The sequence below is a fragment of the Tachyglossus aculeatus genome, chromosome 17 (genome assembly GCF_015852505.1).
Source record: "Tachyglossus aculeatus isolate mTacAcu1 chromosome 17, mTacAcu1.pri, whole genome shotgun sequence".
Classification (NCBI taxonomy): Eukaryota; Metazoa; Chordata; class Mammalia; order Monotremata; family Tachyglossidae; genus Tachyglossus; species Tachyglossus aculeatus.
In genome coordinates this window covers 45,421,426-45,435,768 of record NC_052082.1, presented here as the reverse complement: position 1 = coordinate 45,435,768, position 14,343 = coordinate 45,421,426, and the positions used below count along the sequence as shown (strand labels likewise).

General features: G+C 42.9%; 1 protein-coding gene across 1 annotated transcript in view; it reads left to right on the top strand.

Annotated features, from left to right (window-relative positions):
* Nucleotides 1–14,343, top strand: part of VMP1 (vacuole membrane protein 1) — a 140,886-nt gene that overhangs the window by 76,973 nt on the left and 49,570 nt on the right. The window contains exon 7 of the mRNA XM_038759374.1: nt 2,381–2,512. Within this exon, the coding sequence (XP_038615302.1) occupies nt 2,381–2,512 (132 nt within the window). The remainder of the gene's footprint in view (nt 1–2,380; nt 2,513–14,343) is intronic.

The window sequence follows — 14,343 nt, the reverse complement described above, 5'->3', positions numbered from 1 at the left end:
CTCCCTTATTTCAGATACTGGGAGAGGGTGAGCCGACCTGGGATTTCTGAAGAAGAAATACTCACTGGCAACTTGCATTTTGTCTTTTTATCGTTTTCAAAACCCTGAGCAAATTTGCAGTATTGCTGCTGATCAGTTTCTAAATGAACCTCATCAAATCCTGTGTAGAGTATAAAGAGGGCACTCGCTGTAGTTGGTAAGCCTGACTTATGAAAGTCTTGTAAAAGATTTGGAAGAGTATTTGCGGAGGATAGGAATTGGGTAGATAATTTGGTAAAATTTGCTTTCAGGGGTACTTGGTAGAGTGGCCACTTGAAGACTGATGCTCACTAGTTCTCAAGAACCTTGATTTCTATACAGGCTATTGATCGGCAATGATTGAAATCCTGTGAGCCTTGGGAAGGTATTTAAACGACATTCCTGAAAACCACTGCTTCAACACAAATTTACCCTAACTAAATCCAGTACCTTTTCCATCATCTTAAAAAAATTGGCTTTGCTTCTGTTTTACGTGCAGAAGATACTTTTTGAAAGGTTTCCTGAATTAGCCAGATTAGTCAGGGCCAATTGTCTCCTCCTTATGCAGCATGGAAGCCAAAAAGTCTCTCTCCTTCTCTCTCAAGTCCCCCTTCCCTCCCACCCTCCAGTTTGAGTACTCAAAGATTTAAGTGTTTTTCAGCCTTCTGTGATTTTGCAAGAAGTATATAATGATCCGGGGGGGGGATAATATGTCTAATCTGAGAGAATTAGCGGAACAAAAGGTTGCAGTGCCCTGGCCAGAACACAGTGAGTTCAGAGGGAAGCTGCTGAGATGATTAACTTCCTTTTTTTAAATATATACATTTGCATGAAGGGAATGCTGACTAGCTCTCATCCATCTTGTTCCTTGCTCATAGAGGAAAAAACAGGAGCAGAATAAAAAGAAAATGTAACAATTGTTGCAGCTAACTAAGTATGCAGCACAGTAAACAGCTGTTACATTAGATCCATTAAACATTTCCTTTCTCGTATTAAGGAAATGTATCATGATTCTCCATTGAATCGTACGGTCTAGCTTCGACTCTAACCTGTGACTTAGCAGGTTTCAGAAGAGTTCATGCTCGGTGCACCCCTGTGAGTTTGTCTGCTGATTGGGAAAATGAAGCAATCGGCTTTGACTCAGTTCTTTCATGGACAGAATGTGATTTATTTTGTTGTTGTTTTTCTGTTTTTTTTTCCTCTCAGGGCCCCTTGAGTGTAATTCCCCACAGTTATATTTCTTCAAAGCATTTACAACCAGGCATTTGATTAATATCTGATGTAAGAAAAACATGCACCAGCCAACAGGAATATTTTGGTGTTTCTTATGTGAATAAGTAGTGTAGGAGGATTGCTTCAAACTAGAATTTCAGTTTGGTCATTAAGTGACGTGTGTGCGCACGCGCGTGAGCGTACCCGAACTGTTAATTGTTCATAGTATTCTTAACAGCTGGAATATTCTCCAGGCATTTATATTCATGGGTGAAACAAAGCAAATAAATCCCAGTGCTGCTTATGATGAATGTAAAAGCAATTGTCTGTCACATATGGGTTGAAATAGGAGAGGACATATATATGTGGGTGACGTTGACGGCTTTCCTAGTGATTACATGACAACCTGACTGGTATTCCAGCCATTCAAAGTTAGGTTCATCTTCCTGTCTCGTTAACATTTGTTTTTATGTTTCCGTCCAATGGTGGTTTTCGCTAACAGTGCATTTGCCCGCAGAGCAACTGGCACGTGATTCATTCAGTGTCCCGACAAAATAAATATTTTTTCCTGCGGTGAAAATTATCCATCTCAATTTTCAGTTTTTTGGGACTTCGGAGGGCATTTTGTCAAAGCTTTAAACATCTGCACGGAGAAGCGGAATTTCAGCTGCGTGCCCGTGCCAGAAAGTTTCTTGGAAACATCTGTTCAACAAAGAGTTATGGGAGAATTCACCCAGTCGGTTTGTTTGCATGTTAAAAATGAAGGATCACTGCAGATGATGTCGGGTGCAAGGCGAAAGGATCAAGGGAGAAGAGGAAGGAGGGCTTTTCCGAGGTCCCCTGTTGAACAGAAAAATAAGGCCCTCAACAGCTTTTATTTTTATATCGTTTTTATAAAACTATATTTTATATAGTAATGCCCTTCTTTGGAGCCAGTCTAAGCCTCATTTTCATGCAGAAGAAATCCGAGTATCTGAAATATTTGGGATAAACTCAACTCCGGCCGTGTTAGGTAGACATTCCAACTAGTTCGACCCTACTGTTGTTTTCGATAGTCCGTAGAAAAGCGGCTAAGGATATGATTTGTGTCTGTTCCTGCCAAGTGCTTGGAGAATGGATTTTCACCCGAGTTTTATTGTTTCTTGCCCAGGGTGCCGGCACAGCCATTGGAGAGCTGCCCCCTTACTTCATGGCCAGGGCAGCCCGGCTGTCAGGTGCTGAACCTGATGATGAGGAGTATCAGGAATTCGAAGAGATGCTGGAACACGCAGAGACGGCACAAGTAAGAACAGTGGAAAAAAGAAAGAGAATGGTTTAATTACCCCAAAGAAGTTATAATTAAGGTGAAACAGTCAACAGTAGCTCTGAAAAAGAAAAGTAGCGGCCCAAGGGCAAGTGTTAGCCAACGTGGCTCCTGGAGGAAATAGGACTAAAATTACATTTAAAGCCAAATTTTTAAAAATCCTGTACGTAGAGGCACCCCCATGAGATGACACTCAATAAAGAAAGACACTGCCAAGAATTAGGGTTGATGAGTGCCACCAATGGGGTTTAAAGGCACGTTGATGACTTCAGCATTCTTTGACCATGATGTGTGTGAAAAGTGAATTATTGGGTCCTTTTCATAAATGGTATCATTCATTCAGTCGTATTTATTGAGCGCTTACTGTATACAGAGCACTTGGAAACTACAATTCAACAATAGAGACAATCCCTTCCCACACTGGGCTTTATTCAAGCTTTGATTTTAAAATGGTGGGACTTAGGTATGATTTTTAATATCATGTCGATAGAAAGTCCTTTAAACTGTAAGCTCGTTATGGGCTGGGAACTTCTGTCGTATTGCACTCTCCCAAGCGCTTAAAACAGTGCTCTGCACACAGTAAGTGCTCAATAAATACCGCTGATTGACCTGAAGCAGGTAGGGAAAGCACGATCTGATTAAACTAATGGAATTCTTTTTATTGTATTTGTTAAGCGCTTACTTTGTGCCAGGCGCTTTACTTAGTGCTGGGGCAGATACAAGTTAATCAGGTTGGGCACAGTCGAAAGTCCTTTAAACTGTAAGCTTGTTATGGGCTGGGAACTTCTGTCGTATTGCACTCTCCCAAGCGCTTAAAACAGTGCTCTGCACACAGTAAGTGCTCAATAAATACCACTGATTGATCTGAAGCAGGTAGAGAAAGCACAATCTTATTAAACTAATGGAATTTTTTTATTGTCTTTGTTAAGCACTTTGTGCCAGGCACTTTACTAAATGCTGGGGTAGATACAAGTTAATCAGGTTGGGCACAGTCAGAAGTCCTTTAAACGGTAAGCTTGTTATGGGCTGGGAACTTCTGTCGTATTGCACTCTCCCAAGCGCTTAAAACAGTGCTCTGCACACAGTAAGTGCTCAATAAATAGCGCTGATTGATCTGAAGCAGGTAGGGAAAGCACGATCTGATTAAACTAATGGAATTCTTTTAATTGTATTTGTTAAGCGCTTACTTTGTGCCAGGCGCTTTACTTAGTGCTGGGGTAGATACAAGTTAATCAGGTTGGGCACAGTCGAAAGTCCTTTAAACTGTAAGCTTGTTATGGGCTGGGAACTTCCGTCGTATTGCACTCTCCCAAGCGCTTAAAACAGTGCTCCGCACACAGTAAGTGCTCAATAAATACCGCTGATTGATCTGAAGCAGGTAGGGAAAGCACGATCTGATTAAAATAATGGAATTCTTTTTATTGTATTTGTTAAGCGCTTACTTTGTGCCAGGCGCTTTACTTAGTGCTGGGGTAGATACAAGTTAATCAGGTTGGGCACAGTCGAAAGTCCTTTAAACTGTAAGCTTGTTATGGGCTGGGAACTTCCGTCGTATTGCACTCTCCCAAGCGCTTAAAACAGTGCTCCGCACACAGTAAGTGCTCAATAAATACCGCTGATTGATCTGAAGCAGGTAGGGAAAGCACGATCTGATTAAAATAATGGAATTCTTTTTATTGTATTTGTTAAGCGCTTACTTTGTGCCAGGCGCTTTACTTAGTGCTGGGGTAGATACAAGTTAATCAGGTTGGGCACAGTCGAAAGTCCTTTAAACTGTAAGCTTGTTATGGGCTGGGAACTTCCGTCGTATTGCACTCTCCCAAGCGCTTAAAACAGTGCTCCGCACACAGTAAGTGCTCAATAAATACCGCTGATTGATCTGAAGCAGGTAGGGAAAGCACGATCTGATTAAAATAATGGAATTCTTTTTATTGTATTTGTTAAGTGCTTACTTTGTGCCAGGCACTTTACTTAGTGCTGGGGCAGATACAAGTTAATCAGGTTGGGCACAGTCGAAAGTCCTTTAAACTGTAAGCTTGTTATGGGCTGGGAACTTCTGTCATATTGCAGTCTCCCAAGCGCTTAAAACAGTGCTCTGCACACAGTAAGTGCTCAATAAATACCGCTGATTGATCTGAAGCAGGTAGGGAAAGCACGATCTGATTAAACTAATGGAATTTTTTTTATTGTATTTGTTTAAGCGCTTACTTTGTGCCAGGCACTTTACTAAATGCTGGGGTAGATACAAGTTAATCAGGTTGGGCACGGTCGGCGTGGGGTTCACAGTCTTAAACCGCATTGTATAGATGAGGTACCCGAGGTACAGAAAGTTCAGTGACTTGCCCAAAGTCACGCAGCGTGCAAGCGGTGGAGCTGGGATCAGACCAGATCCTTCTGACTCCCAGTCGCGGGCTCTGTCCACCAAGTCACGCGCTTGTCTTGGGTTAGAACAGTGCTTTGCACATAGTAAGCGCTTAATAAATGCTATCATTGTTATCCCAGAATGGAGGGAGCTTGAGATGGAGCCAAGCATTCCGGTATCATGGAAAGGATCCATGAGAAGCAGCGTGGCTCAGTGGAAAGAGCCTGGGCTCTGGAGTCAGAGGTCATGGGTTCAAATCCCGGCTCGGCCAATTGTCAGCTGCGTGACTTTGGGCAAGTCACTTCACTTCTCTGGGCCTCAGTTCCCTCATCTGTCAAATGGGGATGAAGACTGTGAGCCCCCCGTGGGACAGCCTGATCCCCTTGTAACCTCCCCAGCGCCTAGAACAGTGCTTTGCACATAGTAAGCGCTTAATAAATGCCATTATTATTATTATTATTATTAAAGGGGGGAAAACGTAAAGATAGCCTACTAATCATTTAGCCGTTCAGATCCTGAAAAGTAGCCAAAGCACTTGAGGTGGTCCCTTGAGGAAGGAGCAGTGTGGCCTAGTGGTTAAAGTCCAGACCTGGAAGTCAGAAGGACCTGGGTTCGAATCCCGATTCTGCCACTTGTCTGCTGTGTGACCTTGGGCCAATTGCTTAACTTCTCTGGGCCTTAGTTCCCTCATCTGTAAAATGGGGATTAAGACTGTGAGCCCCCTTGGGACAACCTGATCACCTTGTAACCTCCCCAGCGCTTAGAACAGTGCTTTGCACATAGTAAGCGCTTAATAAATGCCATTATTATTATTATTATTATTATTATTATTATTATCTGTGCCTCAGTTACCTCATCTGTAAAACAGGGACTCAAACTGTGAGCCCTACGTGAGACACGATTACCAAATACCTGGAAGCTACCCCACTGCTTAGAACAGCGCCTGGCACTTAAGAAGCGCTTAACAAATGCCATTTTTTAAAAATATGTGTGTGTTCACCCCTGAAGCCACCAGCCCTGTAGCCGTCCTTTGAGGAGCTGAAAATCTTCGGCCAGCTCAGCCTCAGCCCAAGCCGAGTCTGCGGACTAGATGGCCACCCAGGCCCAAAAGGCAGATCAATCAATCAATCAGTCAGTCATATTGAGTGCTTACTATGTGCAGAGCACTGTACTAAGCGCTTGGGAAGTACAAATTGGCAACATATAGAGACAGTCCCTACCCAACATTGGGCTCACAGTCTAAAAGGGGGAGACAGAGGAAAAAAAAAAAAAACCCAAACATACTAACAAAATAAAATAAATATAATAGATATGTACAAGTAAAATAAATAAATAGAGTAATAAATATGTACAAACATATATACATATATACAGGTATATGTATATTATATATATAATATATATATACAGGTATATTCAGGCAGATGGACTGAAAGAGGCCCTGTCCCTCCTGCCAAGGGGTACTGCCCCACAGATCGATCAATCAGTCGTATTTATTGAGCGCTTACTGTGTGCAGAGCACTGTACTAAGCCCCCACATTTCCCCTGGCTCCCCAGGGCTCCTGGAACTTGTAGTATAAGGGGACAGTACGGAGCCGGGGGAGAGGAGAGACGCATACATAAGGGTGCCGTCATACGCTGGGAAGAAGGAGAAACTACACAGGACAATCATTCAATCAATCAATCAATCAATTGTATTTATTGAGCGCTTACTATGTGCAGAGCACTGTACTAAGCGCTTGGGAAGTACAAATTGGCAACACATAGAGGCAGTCCCTACCCAGCGGTGGGCTCACAGTCTAAAAGGGGGAGACAGAGAACAGAACCAAACATACCAACAAAATAAAATAAATAGGATAGAAATGTACAAGTAAAATAAATAAATAAATAAATAAATAGAGTAATAAATATGTACAACCATAGTACAGTTGTACATATGTACAGTACATAGTACAGTACATAGTACATAGACAGACAGGGGCTCGAAGACCGGGCCTCCCACACCTGCTTCCAATTTGTTGCCAGTTTGTACTTCCCAAGCGCTTAGTACAGTGCTCTGCACATAGTAAGCGCTCAATAAATACGATTGATGATGATGATGCTTCGGGAGTGGGGTGAGTTGAATCAATCAATCAATCAATCGTATTTATTGAGCGCTTACTATGTGCAGAGCACTGTACTAAGCGCTTGGGAAGTACAAATTGGCATCACATAGAGACAGTCCCTACCCAACAGAGAGCTCACAGTCTAAAAGGGGGAGACAGAGAACAGAACCAAACATACCAACAAAATAAAATAAGTAGGATAGAAATGTACAGGTAAAATAAATAAGTAAATAAATGAATAGAGTAATAAATACGTACAACCATATATACATATATACAGGTGCTGTGGGGAAGGGAAGGAGGTAAGACGGGGGGATGGAGAGGGGGACGAGGGGGAGAGGAAAGAAGGGGCTCAGTCTGGGAAGGCCTCCTGGGGGAGGTGAGCTCTCAGCAGGGCTTTGAAGGGAGGAAGAGAGCTAGCTTGGCGGATGGGCAGAGGGAGGGCATTCCAGGCCCGGGGGAGGACGTGGGCCGGGGGTCGATGGCGGGACAGGCGAGAGCGAGGTACGGTGAGGAGATCAGCGGCGGAGGAGCGGAGGGTGCGGGCTGGGCTGGAGAAGGAGAGAAGGGAGGGGAGGTAGGAGGGGGCGAGGGGATGGATGGACAGCCTGGAAGCCCAGGGTGAGGAGTTTCTGCCTGATGCGCAGATTGATCGGTAGCCATTGGAGGTTTTTGAGGAAGCCATTGGAGGTTTTTGAGAAGGGACGCACACATGCATGTGCTGGGGAGGGAGAGATTCAACCACACGTGCACATTCCTGGGCCCCAGAGTGCAAGCGGTTGGGGCCAAATTCACAGCCACCCCAATCCTAGAGGAGGCGGGGGCGTTTGGTGCCCTGGGAGCCCGTTCCCAAACTGGAATCCTTCTTACTCTTCATCCAACCCATCGGGCTGCCAGGCAGGAAAAGCAAGCCCCCGACTCGGCTTCGGGGACGAACCCTAAGTGGAACCACTGCCCTGCAGTTCCACTTCTGGTTCATCCCACGTGGCTACAAGGAGCGGGGCGGGCCTAGCCCTGTCCCCAAAAAGCGGCTAGTCCTAGGAGGACACATCTCCCCACATCTGTAGCCTATTTACAAGGACACCTCGCTTGCTTCATCATCATCAATCAATCGTATTTATTGAGCACTTACTATGTGCGGAGCACTGTACTAAGCGCTTGGGAAGTACAAATTGGCAACATACAGAGACAGACCCCACCCAGCAGTGGGCTCACGGTCTAAAAGGGGGAGACAGAGAACAAAACCAAACATACTAACAAAATAAAATAAATAGAATAGAGATGCACAAATAAAATAAATAAATAAATAGAGTAAAAAATAGGTACAAACATATATCCATATATACAGGTGCTGTGGGGAAGGGAAGGAGGTGAGATGGGGGGGATGGAGAGGGGGACGAGGGGGAGAGGAAGGAAGGGGCTCGGTCTGGGAAGGCCTCCTGGAGGAGGTGAGGTCTCAGCAGGGCCTTGAAGGGAGGAAGAGAGCTAGCTTGGCGGGTGGGCAGATGGGCTTGCTTCATCTTGTCCTAGAGTTATGCCGCCGGCATAGTCAGGTAATATATATATTGTACTTTCCCATTGCTTAGTACAGTGCTCCGCACACAGTAAGCGCCCAGTAAATACGATTGAATGAATATATGTGTGTAAAATAATAATAGTAATTGTGGTATTTGTTAAGTGCTTACTGTGTGCCAGGCACTGTATCATCAATCATATTTATTGAGCGCTTACTATGTGCAGAGCACTGTACTAAGCGCTTAACATTGTAGTAAGTGTTGGAGTGGCAACAGACCAATAGGGTTGTCCCAGGATGGTTACTTAGATGCTAGAGGATGCTTCAGAAGACAATCAATGGATTAGAGGGGCAGAGTTGGGTATTACTTCTGGAAGTAACCCCGTGTTCCTGCCTTTGCCTGTCCACTTTTCTCTTTTGCCCTTTATTTCTTTAATAAAGCCCTTTCCCCCTCTGGTTTTAGACCTTTTAAAAAAGGGCTTGTTTTTGAACATGTATTCAGCTTCTGAGGTTTTTTTCTGTCCATATCCTTCAGAGTCCCAGTCGTGCCTGGGGCTCAATCTTAATCCCCATTTTGCAGGTGAGGTAACTGAGGCACGGAGTAGTGAAGTGACTTGTCCAAGGCCACACCGAAGACAAGTGTCAGAGCTGGGATTAGAACCCATGACCTTCCGACTGCCAGGCCCGAGCTCTGTCTGTCTATTGGTATATAGATGCAGGATTCAGGGAAGCAGCATGGCATAATGGATGGAGCATGGGCCTCCAGTCAGAAGGTCATGGGTTCTAATTTCAGCTCCGCCATTTGTCTGCTGTGTGGCCTTGAGCAAGTCACTTCACTTCCCTGTGTCTCAGTTACCTCATCTGTAAAATGGGGATTAAGACTGTGAGCCCCATGTGAGACAGGATGTGTCCAATCCGATTTGCCTGTATCCGCCTCAGCACTTAGTGCAGTGCCTAGCACGTAGTAAATACTTAACAAATACCACGATTATTATTATTATTATTTGTCAGGTTGGAAACAGGCGCTATCTCACTTGGGGCCCATAGTCTAAGTAGAAGGGAGTAGGATTTAATCTCCATTTTACAGATGAGGAAACTGAGGCACAGAGAAGTTAAGTTAAGCAGGACAAGTGGCAGAGCTAGGATTAGAACCCAGATCCCCTGATTACAACCCGTGCACTTTCCACTAGGCTATGCTGCTTTTGAATTCCAATAGAACTGAACGTATATTGTGTAATCTAGAAGGCTCATACATTCATTCATTTCCATGATCTTCATTTCCAGATGCTTAGCAGGTTTGAGGTTCTGATTTTAAACTTCTGGCCGTAGAATTATGTGCATTGTGTGGATTCCCAGGTTTTGCTGTTGGCTAAGTAATTTAGAGAAATCCCATTTTCCAAGTGAATTAATCCCCCCAAACTTTCTGATCCATTAGCTGCTTCAACACGGAGGCATTTATCTGCTGCTGTATTCTTTCATTTTTCAGATTACTCGTGATTCTAATTCTTTATTCTCAAAATAACAATTGTGGCATTGTTTAAGTGCTTACTACTCGCCAAGCACTGTACTAAACACTAGGGCAGATAAAGTATATGCAGACCCATCAGAGTCCCTGTTCCACGTGGAGCTCTGGTCTAAAGGGGAGGGAAAACAGGTTTGGAATCCCTGTTTTACAGAGGAGGAATCTGAGGCAAAGAGAAGTGAATTGACCAACCCAAGGTCACCTAACAGACGAGTGACATAGCCGGGATTAGACTCTAGGGCCATTGACTTCCAAGCTTGTGCTTTTTCCATTAAGCCATGCTGCTTTTCTTTACTACGGTATATTTGACAATTTAGAGCTACTGCTTTCCCCTTCACTAATCTCATCGTTTTCTGCCCTGTACGTTTCTCCAAGCACCTGTTTTCGTGTCCTGTACAAAACAGGTTCAGTGCTGTTGACATTGACAGTGCGAGTGGGAAAACTAGCAAGTATCTCCTCAAGAACTAAAGGCCTAATGATGTCTTTCCCATCCACCAAATAGTTCAAAGGGAATTCCCTCTTTTAATCTTTATTTCCTCAGTGCAATGGAGCTTGAAGTAATTCACACTTATTTGTGTGTGATTTCTTACCATGCCCTTTTGCTGCTATTACTGCTTTTTATTTTTCCTTACATAACACTTTTTTCATTTTGATGTCTGTCTCCCCAGTTCTAGACTAGGAGCCCGGTGTGGGCAGGGATTATCTCTGTTGCCGAATTGTACTTTCCAAGCGCTTAGTACAGTGATCTGCACACAGTAAGCACGATTGAATGAATGAATTCCTTCCCTGTGCTTCTCTAATTCCTATAAAGTTTCCGCATCTCTGTATTTGAGTTTGATTTTTGTGGCTGTATGTGCGGCCTCATAATTTCTTCCTGTTTTTCAGTCCAGTCCTAGTCTGCCATTCTGTAGCCCATCTTGGAATATTGGGTTTTATTTTCGTGCCTGCAAAGTTCTTTAGTCTAGCTTGCCAGGTGAATATTTCCCCCAAACTCAGAGACCCTACTTTTCTCAGCCAGGCACCAGTACTATCATCATCATCATCAGTTGTATTTATTGAGCGCTTACTATGTGCAGAGCACTGTACTAAGCGCTTGGGAAGTACAAATTGGCAACATATAGAGACAGTCCCTACCCAAGAGTGGGCTCACAGTCTAAAAGGGGGAGACAGAGAACAAAACCAAACATACTAACAAAATAGAATAAATAGAATAGCTATGTACAAGTAAAATAAATAAATAAATAGTACTAGCGCTTAGTACAGTGTTCTGTGCACCTTTAGCGCTCCATAAATACCAGCGATTAATTGATTGATATGCAGGGTCAGTTTGGAGTCCTTCCTCGATAGCGGCAATGCCATCTCAGAAGGATTTTTTTTGGAGTACTGACTCATGTTGGCTGTTGAGTGGGTGATTATGGTTTATCTACGTCTTTGGTTAGAGAAATCAACCAAGACAGCCATATATTTCTGGAAATGCGTTCATATTGTAAACCCAAGGAAACAGAAGCAGTTGGACCAGAAAGCTTGGGATAAGATCCCCGGGGTAGCTCTGAAACATATCAGTTTAAGTGGGGATGACTAAACGTTTGAATTTCTGGATTCTACTAGAATGAGTTTGGAAAATGTGTTTGGGGTATCCGAAGGCAGAGCCTTCAGCGGCAGAGAGCTTATCAGCAGGAAGGGAAAGAAAATTGGCTCTCTTGCCTTTGCCATGTGTTCTCCAACTAGGTTAAAGGGTGACCCTTTTTTGTCAGGGAAAAAAATCACGATGGCCTTTTAAAGCTAAGTACTAACTGAAGTTCCCGTTTTCATTGCTTGGTTAATTTTCTCTGTAGTTGCTCTGAGAGGTCACATTCTGGAGAGAAACTACTGAAATGTTAACATGAGGTTTCGTTCTCCTAAGATACCTGATTGAATCGATTGAATTTTTTTAAAAAGCACAGTATTGAAGACTGGGCAGTAGTTTTCCACTCTGACTTGACTTCCTTCAGTTCTTGGCTTTCTACCATGTTTTCACGAGCTGTCTGTGGGAGGTAGACATGAACGTAGCTTCCTATGGCCTTGAGCAAATGCAACATTATGTGCAGAAAGTTAGATCTCACTCTCTTTACACCCATTTATCTGGGCCTTAATTCTCTTTGGGGGTTACTCATTAGAGAGATTATCATAGTATAGAAATGTCTACTTAGTTTTGGTCTTGCCCTCTGAGAAAATGGCCACTGTGAAAAGGGCAACACATGCAGACCTTGTTTTTCAAGGTGTTTGTAACAAGAACTGTGCTTTAATCCGTTGATAGCAGAGGAAAGGAGTAGTTCAGTTCTGGCTAAGGGCGATGCTATAGAAAAAGCAGGGTTGAGTTATGTAACTTTATTTTCCCAGTTCACCCGAAGTAGAGCTGCTGTTTTTGAAAAAATGCTGCCCTTGAGAAGCAGATGGGGATTCTCGTGGTGGTCTGTCTATTAAACACTCAATCTGTATCATTCACAGAAGAAGAAAAATAAAAGGCTCATTAGGGATAAAAGGATTTTAAGAGGAATAAAATCACTTAAATTACATGGTACGGTACAAAGGATTTGGCCAGACTAGTGTTCTTGAACCAATCAAGTCCCCCCACCAAAAAAGTTTTTAAAAGTTTAAAGCTTGCATAATAGGGCAGGAATGTTGTGTACGTTTATTTGGAAGAATATGTTTTTGAGTCAGTTTGCTGACAAGGACACTATCAATCCAAGGGATCTGGGTTTTTGGATCACTTTTTAAAGGCAGTGCTAAATTGCTGACTGTGAAATTTGCCATTTGTTAATTGATACCCCTTCCCACTCTTAGAAAATCTTGGTAGAGACCAATTCATCAGCTTGGTTTATAAATCAGTCTTTCAAAAGGACTTGAGGGAGGGTTTTTTTTATTCTTTAGGCTTCACATTGCCTTTGTTACTGTATTCTTTTAGGTAAATTCAGATTTAAGGTGGTGTACCTGACCCCATAAAGAGTAGAGTGACTTTGACTTTAAAATGTACATTGTGGATTTTCTTACTTTTCAAATATCGCTTTAAATGTAAAAGTGTGAGAGATGACTTAATACTCCCCTATTTTATAGGCTTATAATAGTTGTGGTATTTTTTAAGCGCTTATTATGTGACGAGCACTGTACTAAGTTCTGGGGTAGGCAGGGCCCGCGTGGGGCTCACAGTCCAAGTAGGAGGGAGAACAGGTAAGGGAACTGAGGCCCAGGGAAGTGAAGTGACTTGCCCAAGGTCACACAGCAAACAAATGGTGAAGCTGGGATTAGAACCCAGGTTCTCTAACTCCGGGGCCTGTGCTCTTTCCACTAAGTCGTGCTTCTTCTTCTGTACGGTTTATGATTGCTACTCCAACTTTGTAAGTGAAGCTGCATGTTTCTAGTAGCTCTGTACTAATTCAAAATTGATCACAGTGGAAAACTGGTTATCTTCCCGACAGTGATTGGAACTGAAAAATTATTTGAACTGAGGGTAGTCCAGCTAATTTAAAAAATAATTCAGAAAACTGAAGCAAATTGGGAATGTTGCCTGCGTAAGAGAGCCGATCCCAGTTTTGCTTCGTGATTCCAACTTTGTTATCGAAACTTTTAGCCTCAGGCCCAGTTGGTGCACGTAATCAGCTTTCAACTCTACTGTGTCATTTATCATTTTTTACTCCAGTGTTACACCAAAAGAAAAAGAAAGACCTATTCACTTAATTCAACTAGTTTTTATCCAATTAAAGAAATTTAAAGGTAGCTGTGGCATTATCCTTGAAAACAAAGGATATTACGATATTACTAAGAGAAAGTTCTCAATCTAGTCACCACCCCATGGTGTTTTCACTGTGTTATAGTAGTGATAATTAGAATTTCACTGCAGTTTAGTAAGTAGTTACCTGAAGAATTCACCTTTAAATCCACTGTAGTAATGATGAGCAGCTGGCGTGGCTGATTTTTGAAGCTTTTGAGTTCTGTCATTAAGTTCTTGACTGTGAGCCCACCGTTGGGTAGGGACTGTCTCTATATGTTCCCAGCTTGTACTTCCCAAGCGCTTAGTACAGTGCTCTGCACACAGTAAGCGCTCAATAAATATGATTGATTGATTAAGTTCAGGGATTGAACGTATTATTTACCTAATAAGTACTTTAGGGTTGCTTCTGTGTGGTTCTGTTTTCAAAAAGCCATGTTTTCCATTTTCCATTAGACTGTATCACTCTCAGTGTCTTCTGATGTGTTTATTTTCCCATCTGATTTCCTTGTTAGCTTTAAAAAAAAACAACCCAACAACAAGCGAAAACACCCAACAAAAAA